Genomic DNA, 24,960 nt, shown 5'->3' on the forward strand with positions numbered 1-24,960 from the left:
GTCTCGGGCACTGTAAAGCAGTAGCTCTACCGGCTAAAGGTGGACTAATGAAGATATGGAGGGTTTCCATCATGTAATGATTTGTACCTGCTGGTCTCCTTGCACCGTCTCAGTTCCAGTCACAGTTCTGGTGAGGGTTGCTAAGATGTGCAGCGACTGAGCTCACATTCAGACCTCTCGGCTCCACATCCCCCATTTATTGCAGCAAAGCATTTAACAGCTTCTCTCCTTACACCATCATTAATTATGCAACTTTCATTTGCTCATATATGGCACAAATTCTCTGCTCCATCTAGTTTTCAGCAATTTGGTTTGCATGTGAAGGTCAAATAATTCAGGTTTTAGTTCAATCAATTGAGGAACCAATGGGCAAATATATGAAGTGGAAGGAGGATAAAGGTTTCCATTTTGGCTTATGCTATTCTTTCAATAAATACAAGTAGCTTGGATGGAGTACTTCATTCATGATAGCTACTGCAATATTGACAATAGGCGGCGGTAGGCGGCGCGGCTCTAGCCAGCAGCGGCCTCTGCAGCCTGTCTGCGTTTTTATTATTTTTTGTCTGTGTTTTTATGTAGTTTTTGTTATTTTATGGAATACCCAGTGTGAAACCCGTGCGGGCGGGGTGGGGAGGGGGGGGGGAAACTTTTTGAATCTCTCCCACACTGACAGCACCCCAGGTTTTCAGGATCGGGGGTCTCAGGTGTCTCAGGCCGCAAAGGAGCGGCTCTCCAACAGGAAGCCGGGGACTCAGGTGCCGACTCACCATTGCCGTCGCGGAGCTGGCCGAGTCCGGAGCGGGTGGAGCGGTGGAGGAGCGCTGCTGCTGCTGCTGCTGCTGCTGATGCTGCTGCTGTTGCGGGGGCTGCTGCTGCGGGTCTGCGGACGACGGCACCGGGAGCCCGCGACTCCCTGGAGGGAGACCGCTTTTCGGGGCTCCTGCAACGGCGAGTTCTCCCCCATTTATTGCAGCAAGAGCTCCTGGAGCGGGGCTTCACTACACCGCCCCCATCGGCTGGAATTATGCACTTTCATTTGCTCATATATAGGGCACAAATTCCAAGACCCATGTGCGACCTTTCAGCACCCGGCGTGGCTTTAATGGCTGCGGGACAATCGCCATCGCCAGCCGGGGCTTTGACTTTGACTTTGACATCGGGGGGGAGAGAGTGCAGTGGAGAGATAAGTTTATTTGGCCTTCCATCACAGCTATGTGATGGATGTTTATGTAAAATGTAATTATGTTGTGTCTGGGGTCTATTTGTGTGTAATGTATGGCTGCAGAAACGGCATTTCGTTTGGACCTCCAGGGGTCCAAATGACAATTAAATTGACTCTCTTGACAATGGAATATCTCTTCAGGATTGCTCATTTCTCATTTCTCAGGGCTATAGAAGAGTGACTGACCATCCAGTAGCTGAGCCTGTGATGATCCAGCCAAAAAATATTATTTATGGAATCAAGAATCAAAGGGCATAGGATTAAGGTGATAGGGGAAAGATTTAATTGGAACCTGAGGGGAACGTTTTCATACAGGTCATAAGTGGAAGTAGAATTAGGCCATTCGGCCCATCAAGTCTACTCCGCCATTCAATCAAGGCTGATCTATCTCTCCCACCTAACCCCAATCTCCTGCCTTCTCCCCATAACTTCTGACACATCTGACACCTGTACATTTTTACATTTGTCAAGGGAATGTACCTACATACCTGTACATCTTTGGAGTGTGGAAGGAAACCAAAGATCTTGGAGCAAACCCATGCAGTCACGGGGAGAACGTACAAACTCTGTTCAGACAGCACCTGTAGTCGGGATCGAACCCGGGTCCCTGGCGCAGCAAGCGCTGCAAGGCAGCAACTCTACCATTGCGCCACTGTGCCGCCCGATGTTATGGGATGTACATAGAAATGATATTATAGCCATCGGAAACTTGATTGAGCGAGCACGGCACTGGTAGCTCAATGCTTCTGGTTATCAAGGCTTCAGATTTGACAGAGGGGTGTGTAAAGGTGGTGGGGGAGCTACAGTGCTGATTAGGGAGAATATCACACATGCACCAAGAGAGGACTTTTGAAAGGCTCATCCTATAAGGGTACATGGGTAGAACTCGGGAATAAGAAAGGTGTGATCAATTTTAATGCTAGATTCTATAGATTCCAGATACATAGGCAGATCATGGAAATATGTAAATTTAGCAGGAGAGTTGTAACAGGTGATTTTATCTTCCACAGTATTCCACAGTATTTTTTAGTAAAGGGTGGTAAATAATGCGCACCGCATGCTTGCCTTCATCATTTGTAGCATTGAGTATAAAACAGGATGCATCACAGCTTGGTTTGGGAACAGCCCCATCCAAGACCGCAAGAATTTGCAGTATATTGTGGACTCAGCCCAAACCAACCTCCCTTCCATTGATTCAATTTATATGCAAGGCCAGCAGCATTATCAAGGACGAGTCGCACCCTGGCCACTCTGTCTTCTCCTCTCTCCAATCAGGATATTCAGGGACAGTTTCTTCTCAGCTCTTATCAGGCAACTGAATCATCCTACAACAACTGAAAGCAGTCCTGAACTACTATCTACCTCATTGGTAACTACTATCTTTGATTGGACCTTACTGGCTTTACCTTACACTAAGCATTATTCCCTAAACATGTATCTGTACACTGTGGATGGTTCGATTGTAATCATGTATTGTCTTTCTGCTGACTGGTACACAATAGCTTTTCCCTGTACCTCGGTACATGTGAAAATAAACTAGGCCTCATTTGGAGTATTGTATGCAGTTCTGGGTATCACACTATAAGAAGGATGTGGGGGCTTTGGAGAGGATGTAGCTGAGGTTCACCAGGATGCTGCCTGGATTGAAGTGCATTAGGAATAGGAAGCTATAAGGAGACTCAGATTATTTTCCCTGGAGTGTCAGAGGCTGAGGAGCGATGTGACAGTACGTAAAATGATGAGAGGCATAAATAGGATAGACAGTCTTTTTCCCAGAGTGAAAAAGTTAAAAGCCAAAAATTATAGCTTTAAGCTAAGTGGGGGAAAATTCTAAAGAGATTTGCAAGGCAATTAAAAAAAAACATGGAATGCCCGAGCCCTAGAAATTGCTGCCAAGGAACAAGATTGAATCAGATGTTATAGCAATATTTAGGACGCATTTAGACAGACATGTGGGGAATAGTGACCACTTGCAGGCAGTACCGGATTTACCTATAGACTTGTGAGGCTGAAGCCTAGGGCCTCAAAATCTAGGGGGCCTCCCGCCAAGGTGTATAATATTTTTGACACTGTCATAGGCCTTTCTTACATATGCTGTCACAACACACTGTAGTGTCTAAACAACCTTTCCTTTCTTGCTAATCTGACCGCATCTAAGCAAGAAATTCAGCAAGGTGTTGAACTGTTGATGGAGGCATACCCAGAAGATGTTAACCTGAAACTTACTGATGAACATTTGCACTTTCACCGGTACGTGAGACAAAACCATAGGCCTACAGAAGAGCAGTCTCTGTCTCATACAGACCTTTATCAAATTATATACAAGGAAAAAATTCAGATGGCCTTCCCTAATGTGGAAGCAATCTTGCGGCTGTTTCTTAGCTTAATGGTCACTAACTGCTCGGGAGAGAGGTCTTTTTCAAGACTCAAAAGAATTAAAAATGAATTAAGGGCCACAATGTCTCAAGAGAGGTTGTCGGCACTGAGCATTCGGTGACAAACTTAGACAAACAAATTTTGATGAACTTCTGGATGATTTTGCAATGAGGAAGGCTAGAAAAAAACTTTTTTAGTCTCAAAGTATTTGATGATTGTAATTTATTTATTTCGTAACATGTATTTTAAAACCAACTGTTTAATGACAATATACAGTAGGATCTAAAAGTGTCACACTGTCACTGTCAGGTAATCATGGTCTTCTTATTAACACTTCCCAGGCAAAAAAAAGCTCACGTTTTTTTTTGTTTGTTTATTTTAATATAACAGTAAACCTACAATTTTATTTTCCTAAAAATTCCTGCTTATTCCACGAAATGCTTACAAAGTTTGGTTATAGCAAAAGTTTTTCACAGTTAATTTTAACATTTATGCTTTTTTTTCAATCACTATGATATTTAGACAATGGACAATAGGTGCAGGAGTAGGCCATTTGGCCCTTCGAGCCAGCACCGCCATTCAATGTGATCATGGCTGATCATCCCCAATCAGTACCCCGTTCCTGCCTTCTCCCCATATCCCCTAACTCCGATATTTTTAAGAGCCCTATCTAGCTCTCTCTTGAAAGCATCCAGTGAACCGGCCTCCACCGCCCTCTGAGGCAGAGAATTCCACAGTCCCACCACTCTCTGTGAGAAAAAGTCTTTCCTCATCTCCGTTCTAAATGGCTTACTCCTTATTCTTAAAACTGTGGCCCCTGCTTCTGGACTCCCCCAACATCGGGAACATGTTTCCTGCCTCTAGCGTGTCCAAGCCCTTGACAATCTTATATGTTTCAATGAGATGCCCTCTCATCCTTCTAAACTCCAGAGTGTACAAACCCAGCTGCTCCATTCTCTCAGCATATGACAGTCCCGCCATCCCGGGAATTAACCTTGTAAACCTACGCTGCACTCCCTCAATAGCAAGAATGTCCTTCCTCAAATTAGGGGACCAAAACTGCACACAATACTCCAGGTGTGGTCTCACCAGGGCTCTGTACAACTGCAGAAGGACCTCTTTGCTCCTATATTCGATTCCTCGTGTTATAAAGGCCAACATGCCATTCATTTTCTTCACGGCCTGCTGTACCTGCATGCTTACTTTCATCGACTGATGTACAAGGACCCCCAGATCCCATTGTACTTCTCCTTTTCCCAACTTGACGCCATTTAGATAGTATTCTGCCTTCCAGTTTTTGCTATCAAAGTGGATAACCTCACATTTATCCGCATTAAACTTCATCTGCCATGCACCTGCCCACTCCCCCAACCTGACCAAGTCACCCTGCATTCTCATAGCATCCTCCTCACAGTTCACATTGCCACCCAGCTTTGTGTCATCTGCAAATTTGCTAATGTTACTTTGAATCCCTTCATCCAAATCATTGATCTATGTTGTAAATAGCTGGGCTCCCAGCATCGAGCCTTGCGGTACCTCACTAGCACTGACTACACTAGCCTGCCATTCTGAAAGGGACCCGTTAATCCCTACTCTTTGTTTCCTGTCTGCCAACCACTTCTCTATACATGTCAGCACTCTACCCCCAATACCATGTGCCTTAATTTTGCCCACTAATCTCCTGTGTGGGACCTTATCAAATGCTTTCTGAAAGTCCAGGTACAATAAAAATGTACCAATAAAATGTTATGTCATTTAGAGAAGGAATTGCGAATTGCGGAATTTTAAACACCCGTCATCATCCTTGGCTTTACTCAAATGATTTAAAACACTCTTCCATCTTTCTCTAGTCATTGGGGATTGAGAGGGGCCTCACAAGTTGAATAGCCTAGGGCCTCTCTTCATCTAAATCCGGCCCTGTTTGCAGGCATATGAGATTATTTTAGTTTGGCATCATGGTTGCTGCAGACATAGTAAACAGAGGAGCCTGTTCCTGTCCCATACTGTTTAATTCAATGTTCCAACCTAACCTACGGCAGGTTTAACAGGCAGTTTCCACCTCCTGGAAATAATCAAACCGATTTCTTGAGGCTAGAGCACTGCTGGTATGATTTTCTGGTGTTTTGTCAAAATTATTTTGTCAGTTTTATTCATCGTGAAGTGTCTCTTCCTACTGTTACCTGTATTTATCTTTAGTTATAATGGGAAAAATAGGCAAACGGTCACTCAGCGGGTCAGATGGCATTTGTGGAAGGAGAAGTGGAGTTGACGTATATGTTTAAACCCTTCATCAAAACAAGGAAAGGGAGAAATAGGCTGTTTTTAATTTGCAGAGAAGGTGGGAGAGAAAAGGCTAGGACAATGAGAGCCGACATTACCCATAGAGTCACACAGTGTTGAAACAGGCCTTTTGGCCCAACTTGCTGTGGGAGTAAGTTGTAAAGGTCATCTATTCAATGGGAAATGGGAGCAATGAGAAAGAGAAAATAAATGGAACAAAAGGTACCTCTGTCAGCCAAGACAGAGATAAATTGTTATTTGGTAAAACACAGCAATCCCAATGCTTTTATAATTTTCAGTCAACAGTAACTGGATTTTTTTTAATTTTCATCACTTTCCTAAACAGTCAAAACTCATAAATTGAAGTAACTGATATATTAACTGACATCTGGAGTTGAACAAAATGTAATGATGATGTAAGAGGATATGCATGATGAGACATCCATTCCAGTCAATAAAATGAAACATGCTCATATCATCAGTTTTAGGTTTAGGTTGATTATTTTCATGTGTGCTAAGGTAGAGTGGAATGATGGTGGATGTTTGCGGCATTGACGGAAGTAAGTAAGGCATGTTACCTTACCTTTCTTTGGCATCTGGCTGATGATGGCCCACTTAAAACAGTTTGGGACCTCAAATGGAGCAGTGAACGGTTAAAGGAGTGTGAATATCTCTGCCAGCTGTTACGCACAGGTCCTGTGGACACGACTGGGATCTCCACCTGGGACAGATACTTTCCATGGATTCACACTCAGGAAAGCCAGTCCTTAAGTCTGCCACAGTAACCATTGGCATAACCCAGGATTGACAGTTCTGACACAGACTGAAGGTGGTATTTTAGCTCTGAAACTCTCCCACTGCTGGAGATGACCGTTGTCTGATACTTGTGTACTGTGAATGTTACTTACCACTAATCAACTCATGCCTGAATATTGTCTAGGTCGTGCAACATAGAAAGGCCGACTGCTTCATTTGTTGGGAAATTGAAAGTTATTTGAAAAATATGCCATCATCTGCGAGTATTCTCACTTCTGAAACTACGGTTAGAAAGTCATTAATGAAGCAGCTGAAGATGTTTGGGCCAAGACACTGCTCTGGGAAACTCCTGCAATGATGTCCTGGGGCTGGGACGATTGACTTCCAACAAGTGCAACAATCTTCCTCGGTGTATAGTATGAATCCAGTCATTAGAGTGTTTTCTACTTGATGTCCATTCACCAATTTTACCAGGGCTCCTTGATACCACACTTGGTCAATAGCCACCTTGATGAGAAGAGCAGTCCCTTTCAATTAACCTCCAGAGTTAATCATTTTGACTTCTGTTGGCTCAAGGTCTGGGGATAAATGGTTATCACTGAGCAGTTTTCCATAAACTACTACATTCTGCTTCTTACAACTCCAGCCTTGTTGTCGTCTACCACCTTTGTTCATCTCCCTTTAAAAAAAAAACTCCTCCATACAGATCAGCTATGATTAATGGATAGAAACATAGAAACATAGAAATTAGGTGCAGGAGTAGGCCCATTCAGCCCTTCGAGCCTGCACCGCCATTCAATATGATCATGGCTGATCATCCAACTCAGTATCCCGTACCTGCCTTCTCTCCATACCCTCTGATCCCCTTAGCCACAAGGGCCACATCTAACTCCCTCTTAAATATAGCCAATGAACTGGCCTCAACTACCCTCTGTGGCAGAGAGTTCCAGAGATTCACCACTCTCTGTGTGAAAAAACAGATATTCATCACCCTCAGCTCCTTCACCCTGTAGTCCTAAACACACTTGTTTTCTTGTTTTACTTCTCATCAACCTGCATTGTTAACAATAGACAATAGATAGCTATGATTAATGGATAGAAACATAGAAACATAGAAATTAGGTGCAGGAGTAGGCCATTCGGCCCTTCGAGCCTGCACCGCCATTCAATGTGATCATGGCTGATCATCCCCAATCAGTACCCCGTTCCTGCCTTCTCCCCATATCCCCTGACTCTGCTATTTTTAAGAGTCCTATCTAGCTCTCTCTTGAAAGCATCCAGTGAACCGGCCTCCACCGCCCTCTGAGGCAGAGAATTCCACAGATTCACCACTTTCTATGAGAAAAAGTGTTTCCTCGTCTCCGTTCTAAATGGCTTACTCCATTATTCTCTCTGCAGATACTGGCTGATCTGCTGAGAACCTACAGATGTTCCATTTTTACTTTGGGTTTCCACCATCTCTAATATTTTGCTTCCTAATTTAGACATGGACTAAGGTGGGCTGGGAATTACTTTGCTACATACACAGGCCGTCACGGTGGCGCAGCGGTAGAGTTGCTGCACCCACAAAATGCAGCGCCCATGACCCGGGTTCGATCCCGACTACGGGTACTGTCTGTATGGAGTTTGTACGTTCTCCCCGTGATCTGCGTGTGGTTTTCTCCGAGATCTTCGGTTTCCCCCCACACTCCAAAGGCCTACAGATTTGTAGGTTAATTGGCTTGATTAAAAAATGTCAAAATTGTCCAAGTTGGCGATATGCAGAGTACTGCCCTGCTGACTACAAAATTTACAAGGTTCAGGTGCTAGTCAGCATAAACAACAGAGAAAGCTGCCCAGTCTCACAACCACTGGATTTGGTCAAAGCTCAGCAGTCCAGTCACATCTTAATGATGGTGGGTAGTTAAACGGCTAATGGGAGGAGGTAGCTCTGAGTATAAAGCGTTTCTGTCAGTGTAAAGGAGTAGTTACGGACATGCTGTTCACGTTTAAAATGGTGACAATGAAGTACATTGTCTGTGGGCGTGAAACAGTCAGACAGGCCTGGCCTCTGACTGCATCCTTCACTAATGTATCTGAAACCGAAACAAAGTCATGGAGTGAGTTTGAAAAAAAAATACAAACTTACAGCTGACAAGTGGTAGAGTAACCTTCAGGGGATTTTTGTCCGCTCTAGTATATTCGTGTGGTATTAACCCTGAATGCAAGCAAAATGTATCTATCATTTTAATCTAATTGCTGGCTCAATCTGTCAATGCCCAGGTCCTGATGTTCCACATGCAGGATGGGTTCCAGGTTGTGAAGCAGGGTGGCCAGTCTCCACATCATTGACCAGTGGTCAGAACATCACCAGCAGAAGATTCAGTGCTGCTTCTGATAGTGGAGACACTGGAATAGGCACTTCAAGTTCAGATAGCATTGAAGGTGAGTGAGACTTTGACATAGCTGTGTGTGAATGCTTCCTTTAATATTGGACAGTGCTGTTTATAGTTATGGGTGAGAGTCGATCTTTCATGTTGTCGCCACTTGATTCTCGTGGCAATAAATATGGATGCATTACTTAAAACCCGCTACACATGAAATCTTAAAATGGGTTTTATTTTGGAGTTATGGATATATCTAGATTATCAGATACGTTTGCTGTTATGGTTATAAATCATAGTGATGATTTACAGCATAGTTAAGTTTACCTGTGTTTGTCTGTGTTTGCTGTAACTAGTGGGGTGCTGCAAGGCTCAGTGCAGCGACCGCAGTTATTTACAATATATATTAACGATTTAGACGAGGGAATAAAATATAACATCTCCAAATTTGCAGAAGACGGAAAGCTGGGTGGCTGTGTGGGCTGCAAGGAGGATGCTATGAGGCTGCAGGGTGACTTGGATAGGTTGGGTGAGTGAACAGATACATGGCAGGTGCAGTAGAATGTGGATAAATGTGAGGCTATCCACTTTGGTGGCAAGAACAGGAAGGCAGATTATTATCTGAAATGGTGTCAGATTAGGGAAAGGGGAGGTGCAACAAGACCTGGGTGTGCTTGTACATCAATCACTGAAAGTAAGCATGCAGGTACAGCAGATAGTGAAGAAAGCTAATGGCATGTTGTCCTTCATTAAGCATGCAGGTACAGCAGATAGTGAAGAAAGCTAATGGCATGTTGTCCTTCATTGCGCAAGGATTTGAGTTTAGAAGCAAGGAGGTCCTACTGCAGTTGTACAGGGCACTGGTGAGACCGCACCTGGAGTATTGTGTGCAGTTTTGGTTTCCTAGTTTGAGGAAGGACATTCTTGCTATTGAGGGAGTGCAGCGTAGGTGTACAAGGTTCACCAGGTTAATTCCCAGGATGGCGGGACTGACATATGATGAAAGAATGGGTTGACTGGACTTGTATTCACTGGAGATTAGCAGGATGAGAGGGGATCTTATAGAAACATATAAAATTCTTCCTGTGAATATTGGAGAAAAAAAAATTGTACAGTTGTACAATTGCTGTACAGTTTCAGATGTGATGAAATGTGAATTCGTGCAACACACACACACACACACACACACACACACACACACACACACACACACACACACACACACACACACACACACACACACACACACACACACACACACCCAAAAAAACCCCTTCCTTGCAAAGCCAAGGTGAAGCAGACACACACTACGATGAACAGGAAGGTTGGCGCTGTAAAAAGATGGTAAAGCACAGTGTTTGGTAAGTCTTTTAAGAGAGGGGGGAGAAGGAGTGGGGACAACGTTTAAGAAGCCAGAGATACATGGCTGTGAAGCTCGGCGGACATTTAACATCACTGGTCGGTTATCCTTGGTTCTGAAAACTACTGCTTACCTTTTTTTTTCCAATGAACCAATTCACCGGTCAGCACCGGCTACAACCTACAAGAACCTCCTTTGGCCCCCTCGCAACCCAACTCCTGGCGACCCATCTATGGCACGAGAATTCTCGCTACTCCATGGCGGCTTCATTCTAGTCACCGCTAATTTCTCAACATGTTGAAAAATTTGCGCCGACCATAATGAGGCCGCAACTAGTTCCCAGAATGCGGGAACTCCTCAAGAACCTCAAGCACGGACTAGAAGGGCCGAGATGGCCTGTTTCCGTGCTGTAATTGTTATATGGTTATATGGAACCATGAAGGCAACTTCCAGTCAACTACCCGCGAACATGTGGTGACCATGTGGTGACTGCATAGTCTCCTGCAGTCGCCTAAAAAGTCGTGGAAAAGTGGACAGGCCAGATTCTGCATTTAATTGACCCATTCTAATTCCTTCTTTGTTCCAAGGTGTCCTTTTGTCCCTGAGATGATTATCAGCTGATCTTTCCAACAACTTTCCGGATGCATTTTCACCTGTGTGTCAGAAACCTCATAGGCTCAACTTTAATGTGCGGGAAAGAACAGCAGGTGCTGGCTTAAATCCAAGATAGATACAACATGCTGGAGTAACTCAGCGGGACAGGCAGCATCTCTGGAGGAATGGGTGACATTTCGGGTCGAGACTGCTTTGATTCTGAAGAAGGTTCTTGTCCCGAAACACCACCCATTCCCTCTCTTCAGAGATGTTGCCTGTCCCGCTGAGTTACTCCAACATTTTGTGTCTGGCTCAATTTTAATACTGGATAAAACAGATATCCAATTTGTTTTTTCACAGATGAAGTTCTTGAATATCCACTACCTCACAGTTGAAGTGAGCTTAGAGTCTATTGTGTATTGTGTGTTCATTATCATTGTACCGCTGCTGACAAATTCATTTCACTTGCACTCTATGTGCAATGTGACGAATAAAACCGTATTGTATTGTAACCAAAAGAGCATAATGTGAAATTTTCATTCCTGTATCACTGAATCAATGAGCTGTAGCCAATCATGGTTGTTGTTGGAAATGGGTCTGGAACAGCACATTTTCTCCACATGGCAGAAATTTGAGCTTTTGGGCAAAAAAATCCTTGCAACTGTGGTTACTTATTCACAACAAAACCAGGATCAGTATAAGGCAGTATTTAGGAATGAGTCCGCATCTAAAGGGTCATCACAGTCATATCAATGTCTTCCACCTTGCATTCTTCCAGCCTTGCTTTACAATGGTGAGCACAATGTGAAATCATTCATTGCAGCTCCTCTCACTGATTGTAAATGAAATATTGTAGGAATCACATGATCTGCTTCTGGTGATCATCCCACACGCTGCAGTGGCTTGGGGCCTGCCAGGGCATTGGAGCTAATCACGCCAGTTCCTCAGCTATACTAAAGTATGCTTTGTCCGCTTTCCTCTAGCTTCATCACCTCCTGAGCAAATGTTTTTCTGCTGTCGTACTGTGACCTCAACCTAAAAGTCCTTGAAAAAGCTTGATGATCAGCATGGCAGTTGCCAGCTCTGTATTGGGATCCTAATGTGAAAAGCAAAGATCCTGTCTGAGTACACTAATCCATGTGCTAAATTCCACTGCACTATTGCAATTCACAATATTTCTAAATGTCTTGGAAATGAGATGAGAATTAGAGGCACCACTTGGCAATTCTTGGCAATTTATGTTCATGGTCTGGTAAGAACTGATGTGTATCTGTCTCCTGGAGAATGTAGTATTTGGAAAAAAATAAATTATTATTTATTTTTGCAGCCCCAATAAGCAGTTCGACAGCTGTATCAGAGATGTACTGCTGGTAGGGAAAATGACACTGGCAGTGAAAGACAGAGTGGGAGACATTTCCTTATCCTCTTTGCTCTTAATGGATGCATCTTAATGCTGTTTGTACATTTTTTTTTAATTCTTGAATACAATGCAGTTTTTATAACCCAGTACAAATTGATGTGTTCCTATTGATTTTGTATTTTGTGATACATTGTATTACTTTGCCAGTTTACACTGTACAGGGTGAGCACTGCAGAAGTTTTAGTTGTCAGGCTGCAGAGCCAAGGTTATGCAGAGGATGCAAGCAAGATAATATTTCACTAAAAGGTTACATGTTAACTTGAGCAGTGTCGACAACAGGATGGCACCAGGACTGCTAAAGTGAGATACAGCATTACTTTAGTTACAGTTTTTCAGATATTATTACCTTCAGGATGGCAAGAAAAATAAATACCAGGAATGATAAAATTAGCTAACTCCCATCCTTTGATGTTGAGAGAATTTTTGCAGTTACTAAAGGGCCTGTCCCACTATGGCGACCTAATTTGCGAGTTTGCCACAAACTCGCAGCATGGTCGACACGTGGTCCTAGGAGGTCACTGTAACTCTCCTTTATGCTCGAGAGAAGTTCCCGCATACTCGCGGCCTCAGTTTGGTCAAGGAAAATTTCTCAGCATGCTGAAAAATTTTCGCGAGTAAAAATTGGTTGGCATGGTTCTTTTGAAGTCGTAGTGCAGTGGTAGTGGGGCCGCCATGTAGTTATAGCCAGTTGAGGTAGCCGTAGGCAATCTCCTTTGCTGACCGGGCATTTTAATTGGCTCATTGGAGTTTTCAGAACCAAGGAAAACCGACCAGTAATGTTAAATGCCCGCTAAACTTTATTAAAAGTTGGCTGGCTTCTTAAAAGTGTCTCCACTCCTTCTCCCCCCCTCCCTCCTTCTCTTCCCTTCTCTTCCCTTCTCTCCCCCTCTATCTCTTTCTCTTCCCTTCTCTCCCCTTCTCTCCCCTTTTCTCTCTTTCTCTCCTCTTTCTCTCCCCTTCTCTCCCCTTCTCTCCCCCCCCCCCCCCCCCCCCCCCGCTCTCTAAAGGACTTACTGTACACTGTGCCAGCCGTCTCTTACCTTCCTGTTCATCACGGGTGTGAATTTCAGACAGTGCTCCCCTGCAATCCCTGGCCCCTGAAAACTACTTCTTACGGTTTTTTTTCCCAATGAGCCAATGAAATCCACCGGTCAGCACCGGCTACGACCTACGAGAACCTTCGACCTCCTGACAACCCACTAGGATCTCCTGGCGACCCACCTACGGCACGAGAATTCTCGCTTCCCTCCATGGTGTCTTCATTCTAGTCGCAGCTAATTTTTTAACATGTTGAAAAATTTGCTGTGACCATAATGAGGCCACGACTAGTTCCCAACTCCTCACGACCATGAAGGCGACTCCCCGGCAACTGCCCGTGAACATGTTGCAACCATGTGGCGGCTGCATAGTCTCCTGCAGTCGCCTAAAAAGTCGCCGAATTGGGAGTGTGTGCGTGTGTGTGTGTGTGCGTGTGTGCGTGTGTGCATGTGTACGTGCGTGTCCAGCTTGAAGATCCAAGACAGTTGCTGAAAAGTCGCGTTAGTGGGGCAGGCCCTTTAATTGCAAGACAAGATTCCAAAGACGCACATGTATGTAGGTTAATTGGCTTGGTATCATTGTAAATTGTCCCTAGTGTGTGTAGGATAGTGTTAATGTGCGGGAATCGCTGGTCGGTGTAGACTCGTTGGGCCGAAGGGCCTGTTTCCACACTCTATCACTAAACTAAAGTAACCAATTAAGCACAATTAGAATCTGGGATTGTGAATTTTTGAAAAAGTGGCATTTCCATACTATGTAATATCACTGAGAATCGATCGTCATTATGTTCAGCCTGTGCCACTTTAAAAATTATGTGACATGGGCCTGTCCAACTTAGGCGATTTTTCAGGCGACTGTCAAGTTGCCGGCAGTTGCCTGAAAATCCGCAACTGGAATGGCAACGGTAATATGCTCATTCTGCGTAATTTTGCGATGATGGCCATTGAAGTTATAAAATCCCCTGTATGTGCCTGGCATAAAGCTTGCTTACTCTTCTGCTGATGTACCAATGCTTTATGTGAGATCAACTGCAGTGCAACGCAGAGTCATTGCTTTTTAATGTTGAAATCTTCAATTTGGATTAACTTTAATACCTGTAGTTGAAATGAGTTGATGCTTTAGGGTATTATTCCAATATATTCCTCGTACTTCACTGTGCAATAGATTTTCTTGGTATAGAGTTTTTGCTTTGTAGAAGCCGTAATGAAATTCAATATGTTGAATGTCTGGTGTTGTAGCAACCCCTGAGGTTATACGGGAAAATCACTCTGTTTTATGTACTACTATATATCCCAAGGCCTCTTGTGATTTCCTGACTTTGAAAATTGATATTATAATTAACAGACCAAGGTTCATACCATAAAAGTTTTTCTTTTAACTGCAGAAATTTAAACATCATGTTAAATAAGAATAACATGTAGTGTAGAACATAATTTAACAAACTAAAGTTCAAAGAGCTTCTTAGAATCATAATGGACAAACATTTAAAGCATCTCCTCGTGATGTTTTTGCAGAGATGTAAGGAAATACGCCATGAGGTACCGGAGAAGAGAAAATGGGAGAATTTGAGGGATTTATTCAAGGTGAAAGTGAATTCCTGATACCCGCTCTTAAGCAGATGTAGTGATACTTGGCAATTATTGGATTTAAGGAGGAGATGCATATTAGACTGAAGGTACATACATTTGGGATGGACGGGAATAGAGGGAGATGCACGGGATCTGAGGAATTAATTATTTCAATGTAAATTTAAGTCTTTGAGTGATTGGAAGATGCTATAAATGGATGGGTAAGTATGAACGGCAAGTTTATCTTGACATGAATTTGTGTGAACAGAACAGCAAGTTGGTTTAATTGGGTGAATGATATCAGGCTATCCAGGCAAGAATGAAAGGAAGCAGTAGAGATGCGTATAATTATGACTATTGAAAGATACTTGAATTGGTGCGGACAGAAAAGGTATAGAGGGATATGGGCCCAGCATGGGCCAATGGGACTAGTTTAGTTAAGCTAACTTGGTCAGAATGGAAGGATTGGGCTGAAGAGATTGTTTCAGTGTCGTGTATCTCAATGACTCTGTCCTGGATTCTGCTTCATTCTTCTGTAGGGCATGAAGCTGAACAATTTGGAATCAGGCCCTTTGGCTCACTGCCCATATCAGTCAACAAGAACTGATCTATAATAATCCTAATTTCTAGCTGACTCAACCCATTATCTCCAATGGCATTGCATTTCAAGTAGTTATCTAAGGGTTATTAAATTTTGTGTAACCATCAAAAAGGATGAAATTCAATATGTTGGATGGTGGGAGGAGAGTGATAATTTTGTATCCCTAATATTTGGGTGGATGAAGTTGGAGCTCATGCATGTTTGGAAATTAATCAGGCAGCCTACTAACTAACACAAGGGAAACATTAACGCAAGGGAAGGTAACACCAGGAGTCCTTATCGCGAATGCAGAGGGTGATTTAATGATGGTTGAATCAATGTTACAAAGAGGGAATAAATAGATGAGATCAATCCAAGGAAAAAAATATTGGGACATTGTGATGGTGATGTAAGAATGAATCTCTCGATAGTCTGTGGGTTGGATTATTTAGAAGACGGTGGGAATCAAGCAAGGGCAGGCTTCTAAAACTAAAGATCGGCTGCGGAAAGGAGGAATATGTGGTTTTAAAAAACAATTCTCTTAATGGTTACTTATAATGTGCATGCTTTTACCATTTAAATTGTGACCAGATTCCAGTGGGGTTAGTAAATCTCTACTTAGTGATTATGATGCTGCCAAAAAAGATGACAGGAATGTTAACTCTAAATACCCTACAGGATAGCTGGAGTGGGTAATAGAAAATGTCAGGTTGGTCTGAGGCACATTGGCATGATTGAATATTCTATGCCAAGAGAGAAATATGCCAGCACTTCTGGTTGAGTGCATTATCTGTAGAAAGCATATATAGGAAATAAGTTGGGCAGCCTGGCTTATTAATACAGAATACTGGGAGAAATGCAAATCTGCTTGTGTTATTTAAAATGGGGAATGCTGGAAATACTTGGCAATATCTGTGGAGAGAGAGGAACAGTTGTTTCAGTTGCTCCCCCTACATCAGAACTCTGATTTAATTAGTAGCTGCAGAAGCTGAAATCTAATACAATAAACAAGCTGCTGGAAGAACTCAGCAGGCAACATCACTGGAGGGAAATGGACTGATGACATTTCTTGTCGGGATACTTCGGACTGGCTAATTGGTCTGAAGAAAGGTCACGATCTGTTCTGTCCACGTTCTCCAAAGATGCTGCGTTCCCCGCTGAGTTACTTCAGCAATTTGTGTCTTTCTTCGGCTTAATTGCTCATCTTATGTTAGAGCATAAGTTTATGTGATAAGAACAATATTAAGCCATTCAACCCATCAAGTCTACTCCGCCATTCAATCATGGCTGATCTATCTTTCCCTCTTAACCCTATTCTCCTGCCTTCTCCACTGACACCCGTACTAATCAAGCATATTCTAAGCACATTGTCCTGGGATCTTTTTGATATCAAACTGGTCACATCTGCCCCTCACAATGGCGGACATTAATCATGTTGTTAGGCAATAGTCAAGTCAACCCGAGTTTATTGTCGTATGCTTAAATACAATCAGGTGCAGGTACAATTACAATCGTGCATGCAGCAGCATCACAGGCACATAGACATAAATAGATAAAGGGTGGCTTTAGCTCCTGCTACGGTTCACCTGACTTCTCATGAGTAGAATGTTGTACATGAATTAATGGGTCAGCACCATCTTTTTGATCACTGTATCGGAGTCCAGTCCAAATTGAGGATCTTAAAACAAAATACAATGAAGAACTGCGTACCAAAAACCTGCTACCACATGCCATGATTTTGTTTAGGTTAGAGCCACAGTGCAGGAACAGCCCCACTAGGAACAATTGAAATATTTTTTAACTGAAGCCAATTAACCTACAAACCTGTCCGTACGTCTTTGAAGTGCGGGAGGAAACTGGAGCACCCAAGGGAAAACCCACAAGGTCCCAGGGAGAACAAACAAACTGTACAGACAGCACCCAGAGTCGGGACCGAACGCAATAAGGTAGCAACTCTACCATTGCGCCACAGTGCCACTCCTGATGCAAGACAGAAACCACTTCAAAAGCATAAAAGATATTTCAGATCAAGAAATAAATGTTAACTTAAGTTAATTAGGGGCATCACAGTGGTACAGCTACTAAAGCTGCTGCTTCACAGCTGTTTGTTCCTGAATTCTGGTGCTGTTTATGTGCAGCTTGCAATTTGTCAATGTGATTGTGTGTGTTTTTCCCCAGGTGTTCCAATTTCCTCTTACATCTCCCAGACATGCAGATTGGCAGGTTATTTGTTGTTGTGCAATTCTCCTAGTGTGTAGGTTAGTAGTGAAATCAGAGGAGATTTCAAGGCGATTGGAGGAGAATAAAATGAGATGCGTGTGAAAGGTGTGCTTTATTATTGAAATGGACAGTCAAAATGAGTTGGAAGGAACTGCAGATGCTGGTTTAAACCAAAGATAGACACAAAATGCTGGAGTAATTCAGCGGGACAGGCAGCATCTCTGGAGAGAAGGAATGGGTGACGTTTCGGGTCGGGTCTGAAGAAGGGTCTCGACCCGAAATGTCACCCATTCCTTCTCTCCAGAGAAATTGTCTGTCCCGCTGAATTACTCCAGCATTTACAGGTAGTATCTATCAATGGGCTGTTGAGCCTGTTTCTGGGCTGTATGACTGTGTATATTCGATATGTCTCCTCATACTTTTCTCAGTCTACATTGTTTTGGTGCTGAAGTTTGCAGACACAAGAAGCTGCAGTTCAGTGTCTTTGAGCATATTGTAGCATGTTAATATGGCTATGTGTAGCATATTAATATGGCTGTAAAAAGGAAGCCGCCGCTGGCAATGAAAACTGTGTGGAAAGAATATAAAAGCTCTGATTGCAGTGTGGTAACAGAAAGTGAAAGGTCCACAGCGCTCATAACATTAATAGCTACGTTTTTCAAAAAAGAATTGATCATGTACACTGCACTATGTATTAGTACATTATTCCTGGATCATTACAGCTCAGCCTAATAGCAGATGACAATATTATAAGTGAGACAATGTTTTGTAATGCCACATTTCGGAGCCAGCTCAAATTTTGGAAGTAATTATAGTGACATAAATAGGCCTATATATCAATGATTCCTCTGGTGCAGAACAGATTTCGTAGAATGGATTCAGGGATGAGGAATTTCAATTAAAGGGTTAGACTGGAGAAGCTGGGGTTTGCTACATGAAGCAGTGAGTTGAGATTTGATTATAGTGTCCTGGATGGTGACTGGTTTAAACAAAGTAAACAGTGAAGTTGTTCTCAGTAACTGATGGTTCACCGACAAAGATGCACAGATATAAGATCCTGGTCAGGTGACACAATGAAAGTGAAAGTTTAATTTATTTTTAAATGGAGAGTATGGTTGGATCTAATTGTAACGGAAGCTTTCGACTGTACCAAAGTATATGTGACAAATAACTAAACTAAACTAACATTCAATCTCAGTAAGGGTAATAGAAAGGCACTTAAAAGAGAGAAATTTGCAAGGCTAAGTGGAAAAGGTAAGGGAATTAGGCTGGGAGAAACTCCTTGGGCTGAATAGCTTCATTTTTAAATTTTACATGGCTATAGATTCGACCCACCGACTCTGCGCTGACCAGCGGTCACCCTGTACACAAACACTATCCTACACACTAGGGACAATTTTTAATTTTAGCACAGCCAATTAACCTAAAAACCTGTACGTCCCTGGTGTGTGGGAGGAAACCGGAGCTCCCAGAGAAAACCCACGTGATCAGAGGGAGAATGTACAAACTCTCTACAGACATCACGTGCAGTCAGGATCGAATCATAATCATATTTTATTAACCAAGTATGTTTTGCAACATACGAGGAATTTGATTTGCCATACTGTCAAACCAATAAAAAGCAACAAGACACACAAAATAAATTTTAACATAAACATCCACCACAGCGACTGCTCCACATTCCTCACTGATGGAAGGCGAAAAAAAGATCAATCTCTTCCCTTATTTGTTCTGTGGTTGTGGGCCTCGAACCTTACGTTGAAGGGACGATCTTGGCTCCCCGCGCTGGGCGATCGGACCCTGGGTCGGGGCTAGTTGAACCTCCTGCGGCTTTGATGCATCCTGACATCTGTCTCTACCCGAGACTGCGAGCTCCTCGATGGTGAAATCCACAGGCTGTGTTTGGAATGACGATCCCAGGCAAGGGATCACAGGCTCCTATGGTAAGTCCATGGCCCCGCTGTGGGCTCAAAGTCAGTCTCGCGCAAAGCTTCCAGCTCCATGATGTTAGGCTGCAGAGCAACCAGAGATACGATCCGGAAAACCATCACATCTCCAGCAAGATAAGAGATTGAAAAAAAGTTTCCCCCACATAAAACAAACCAGAGAGCATTAACACAAATTTTTAAAACACATTAAAAATAACAAAGAAGACAAAAAGACAGACAGACCATTGGCAAGTACTTTGTACTGTAATAAACCATAGTCTCTTGCGAAGTTAGTCAGCATGTCTACTGCCTTGCCACTGTGCTGCCCACAGTATTTTGTACTATAATAATTAAAAAATTAAAAAATGAAATAATAGCAAGTAACTGCACACATAATCCTAAATCACAGCTCTAATCATAATCGTAATTTATTAGCCAAGTATGTTTTGCAACATATGAGGAATTTGGTTTGCCATACAGTCATACCAAAAATGAAACAAGACACAACCACATACAAATTTGACATAAACATCCACCACAGGCTCTCCTCCACATTCCCCACTGTGATGGAACGCAATAAAGTCTTATCTTCATTCCTCCTTTTCTCCCGCGGTCGGAGGAGTTAAACCATCCACAGCCGGCGATCGAGCTCTCACGTAGGGGTGGTCTGAGCTCCCGCATTGGGACGGTCAAACCTCCTGCGACTTGGAGTCCCCGAAGTCAGTCCCTAAACCCACGCAGGTCACGGGGAGAAGGTACAAACGCAATACCGACAGCCCCCATAGTCAGGATCGTGCTTGGGTCTCTGGCGCTGTAAGGCAGGTGTGTTGCAGGAACAATTAAATTGGGCCTAATTTCTGTATTTCTTCGAAAAGGACTGAGGTCCACACCAAAGGCATTCAAATGAAATTCAAAATCTGACCTTTACTATAAAAACAGGAAAAAATCTTTTTAAGAATGAATTTGAGATAACGGGTTGATTCCATTCCTGAAACTGTCAAATGTAAGAAATTCCTTAATGTGGCTGAAGAATGTTAGTTGTGAGGGTAATGTATTTGCTGCTGTAGACAATTGACCCATTACTTGCATTTTCTGTACTTTAAAAAAATTGGGATTGTGTAGAAGTGATCTGTGATATCACAATGATCACCAACAGATAGAAAGAAAGTGTTTTCCTTATGCCACTCACTTGGATAAATCACATCTTTAATTAACCACATCATTTGCTTTGTTAACAATTTAGAATTGATGTAAGGGCAACATTTATCACGTACATTCAACACACTTATATCTCCATTTATATGTGTACGTAAAAAAGGGTCTCGACCTGAAACATCACCCATTCCTTCTCTCCAGAGATGCTGCCTGGCCCGCTGAGTTACAGCAGCTTTTGTGACACCATTGTAACTTGCAAACATAATGCCATATATTCATCCATCGTTACCTGAAATGTCCTGAACAACAGTACTTCAATAGTTCATCAAAAGGACACGAGCAGTCGAAGAAGGTAGTTCACCTCCAACTTTTCAAGGACTGTTAGCAATGGGTATTAAATTCTGACCTTTCAGTTAAGTTTTATGAAAGATTGGAGAATTGTTCTTATGTTAATTTGACACAACTACTGATTTACTGAGTCTCTATTGTTACTGAACCACAACATTCCACTATAAATGCCATCTCTGAATTAAACACAACCAAAACAATATTTGAATTGTTCTGCCAATTTTCCCCCCCTCATTTCTTTCAAGCAATCATATTACACATTCATTGATACAGATGAAGTTTCATAGTGCTGAGGTAGACCACAGTATTGATTTACATCCTGAATAAGAATGTAATATTAAAAATTTCAATATGCTGGGGAGATCCACATCCGCAATTTATCTTCCATTTCGGAATTATCGAACGCTTAAGTGCATGTGGTCTGAGCCTTGAGTTTGCTTCTGGGATTTGCAGTAGCTATTGGGTTGCAAAAGCAATCAGTTTACAGCCAAGCTGGTGCAATTTTGACCTCTGCAAGAACAGTGTGTTGCGTCAATATTTCATCGTCAAGGAGTATTGCCTTTTACAGTATTGTGCGCTCTTACCAAAAGTCTCACTAATTCTTGGGGTATTAATAAACATCCTGGGCCATTTGTAATGAGAAGTGTCTCAGGACCCTACTTGGTGTTCAGCTGGGCTATTTTCTCAGTAGTTTGCAGATTTTTGCACTTCCTGGTAAGAATTAAAGAGCATTTATCACAAAGATATTTGGACAGTTGATGACATGTTGGACCAAAATGAGATGAATACTCTGTGATTAAAACTCTGTAATTATTCCACATTTCCCCATCTGTTTTCCAATATATGTTTGCTTGGCAATGACCAAATATTCAGACAGGAGACTAAAAGTTTTATCAAAAAGATCAATTTTAAGATAATTAAAAATGGAAGAAGAGGGTGAATCAGCAAAATAAATATATTTTTTTCCATTTAATAGCATGTGATTTGAGGATACATTTATTTGATGAAGATGTCGTCTGCTAAGCCCTCTTTTATAGACCACCCTATGTATACATGTGCTTTAAAAACTTAAGATAGAACAATCATTTTTATACCAGGATATGGCTTTACATATTTCTCTGGACTCAGTCCTCAACTCGAACATCATGATCTTCTTGCTATCATTACAAGTGGGGATATTAGCGGATGATTCTGCTACATTCAAATCCATTCCCAACTCCTAAGTAAATGAAGCAATCTGTGGCAACATTCAGGCTCGTGCTGATAAGTGGCAGGTAACATTTGTGCTGCACGTGCCAGGCATTGTCGGTCTCCAACAAAGGGAATCTAGCTAGGTCCATTTTGACATTGTCCCTGAATTTCTCCAATATAAATGCTCTTGGGTTTATTTGTGACTGGAATTTAAATGGACCACTAGCATAAATGTTGTGGCTACAAGTGTCGTTCAGAGCCTTGATATACTACAACTATCATTTCATGCCCTGGCTCTCCATAGCCTTTCCGCCATCTATGTGACACATCAGGAGGGTTACAGAATATTTACAAGGGCACCTGCAAAGAGGATGAGTGATGGATGCATGCGAAGTGGTCCTGCATTTTTTGCCTCTCCAAGTTGTGCACAGTTGGAATTACATTAGCATACTTATTGAGGCAGAACAATGTATTTGGCAGCTTTGTGGAAGAATCTTCATAAGCACTACAGATGTTCAAATAGGAGGTTTACAGTTTGAAATCTTGTTTTAAGGGAAATTATGAACAAAATATCCTGCTGGCGCTAGGGCAGGTTAACAGAACAAGAGGGCTTTGGCTATGAAGGGTTTTGGAGGAAATATTTATTTATGTAGGGGATAATGAAATGTTGCTGCAGTTGGCAGGAAGGGTAACTGGAGCTGGAACAGTGCTTCATTTCTCACAGTGGCAAGAGGAATTGAAACCTGGAAATGAGTAAATGGGCTGCAGGAGCATTCATTTTAGACTCTGGAAGTTCATCATGACATACAGCTGTTGCAGTTTGCGGATGACACGAAGCTGGGGGACAGTGTTAGCTGTGAGGAGGATGCTAGGAGGCTGCAAGATGACTTGGATAGGCTGGGCGAGTTGGCAAATGCATGGCAGATGCAGTATAATGTGGATAAATGTGAGGTTATCCACTTTGGTGGCAAAAACAGGAAAGTAGACTGGAAGTGGCGGCGCCTAACGGCAGCGGCTCGACTACAGTTGTCTGTTAGCTTTCATAGCAAAAGGATTTATTTTTTGTCTTGTTAAATGTATGCCTTTGAGACCACAGTTTATTGCGTATTTTTTTTAAATCTGTGTATACGTGTGGGGGGGGGAGTGCAGAGACGGTGGGGCCAAACCGTGTCTTATCTCTTCCCTGTGCGGGGGGACCTTATATTCCCTGGGGTCGGGTCTAGATGCAGGAAGATCGTTTAGGGCCAGGACAAACAGCTTAAGGTGGGGGAGCCGGCAGCGACCTCCAGCACACAGAGAGTGGTGACTCTGGGGGCTCCAGTTAGCAGAGCCTGCGGAATTGACATCGCGGAGCTGGGCAACTTCGGAGCGGGAAGAGCAGTTACGGGTGGCGCGCGGGCTGCGACCCCGACTTTTGGAGTTCGTGCAGGCACCGGCCGCAGACCCGGTGGACGGGTTAACATCGGGAGCTCGCAGGTCCCTGGTGGGAGACCGCTTTTCCGAGCTCTTCGCAACGGCGACTTCTCCCTGCTGGAATCGGGGTTTCGTTGGGACATGGAGCCGGGGCCTAACATCGCCCGGCATGGCTTAAACGGCTTCAGGACTTACCATCGCCCGCCGGGGGCTTTAACATCGGAGCCCCAGTTCGCCTCGACACTGCAGTTGGACTGCTGGACCACGGGAGAAGGAACAAAGGGAAGAGATAAAGACTTTGCCTTCCATCACAGTGAGGAGATGTTGGAGACTCACTGTGATGGATGTTTATGTAAACTGTGTTAAATGATTCAATTTATTGTCATTGTCAGTGTACAGTACAGAGACAACGAAATGCATTTTTAGCATCTCCCTTGAAAGGGAGACACAGGGCGTCGCGGTGTGCCCGCGCCTGCCGCCATGTGGGTCTTGTATTGTGTTTGTAATGTAAAAAAAAACTGTAGAAATGGAATTTTGTTCAAACCCAGGTTTGAATGACAATAAATAGCATTCTATTCTATTCTATCTGAATGGTGGCCAATTAGGAAAAGGGGAGATGCAATGAGACCTGGGTGTCATGGCACACCAGTCATTAAAAGTAGGCATGCAGGTGCAGCAGGCAGTGAAGAAAGTAAATGGTATGTTACCATTCATAGCAAAAGGATTTGAGTATAGGAGCAGGGAGGTTCTACTGCAGTTGTACAGGGTCTTGGTGAGACCACACCTGGAGTATTGAGTACAGTTTTGGTCTCCTAATCTGAGGAAAGACATTCTTGCCATAGAGGGAGTACAGAGAAGGTTCACCAGACTGATTCCTGGGATGTCAGGACTTTCATATGAAGAAAGATTGGATACACTCGGCTTGTACTCGCTAAAATTTAGAAAATTGAGGGGGGATCTTATAGAAACTTACAAAATTCTTAAGGGGTTGGACAGGCTAGATGCAGGAAGATTGTTCCCGATGTTGGGGAAGTCCAGAGCAGGGGATCACAGTTTAAGGATAAAGGGGAAATCTTTTAGGACTGAGATGAGAAAAACATTTTTTACACAGAGAGTGGCGAATCTCTGGAATTCTCTGCCACAGAATG

The 24,960-nt window shown here is 43.0% G+C and overlaps 1 protein-coding gene across 5 annotated transcripts in view; it reads left to right on the forward strand.

Moving 5' to 3' along the window:
- The window catches only part of cep85l (centrosomal protein 85, like), a 239,013-nt gene that overhangs the window by 47,295 nt on the left and 166,758 nt on the right, over positions 1–24,960 (forward strand). For 3 of the 5 annotated variants that reach the window (XM_055635751.1, XM_055635750.1, XM_055635752.1), the window contains exon 2: positions 8,897–9,058. The exons of the other annotated variants lie outside the window; for them this stretch is intronic. In XM_055635751.1, coding sequence (XP_055491726.1) covers positions 8,897–9,058 — 162 coding nt within the window. The remainder of the gene's footprint in view (positions 1–8,896; positions 9,059–24,960) is intronic. 5 annotated transcript variants of the gene reach the window in all.

The sequence above is a fragment of the Leucoraja erinacea genome, chromosome 5 (assembly GCF_028641065.1).
Source record: "Leucoraja erinacea ecotype New England chromosome 5, Leri_hhj_1, whole genome shotgun sequence".
NCBI classification, from domain to species: domain Eukaryota; kingdom Metazoa; phylum Chordata; class Chondrichthyes; order Rajiformes; family Rajidae; genus Leucoraja; species Leucoraja erinaceus.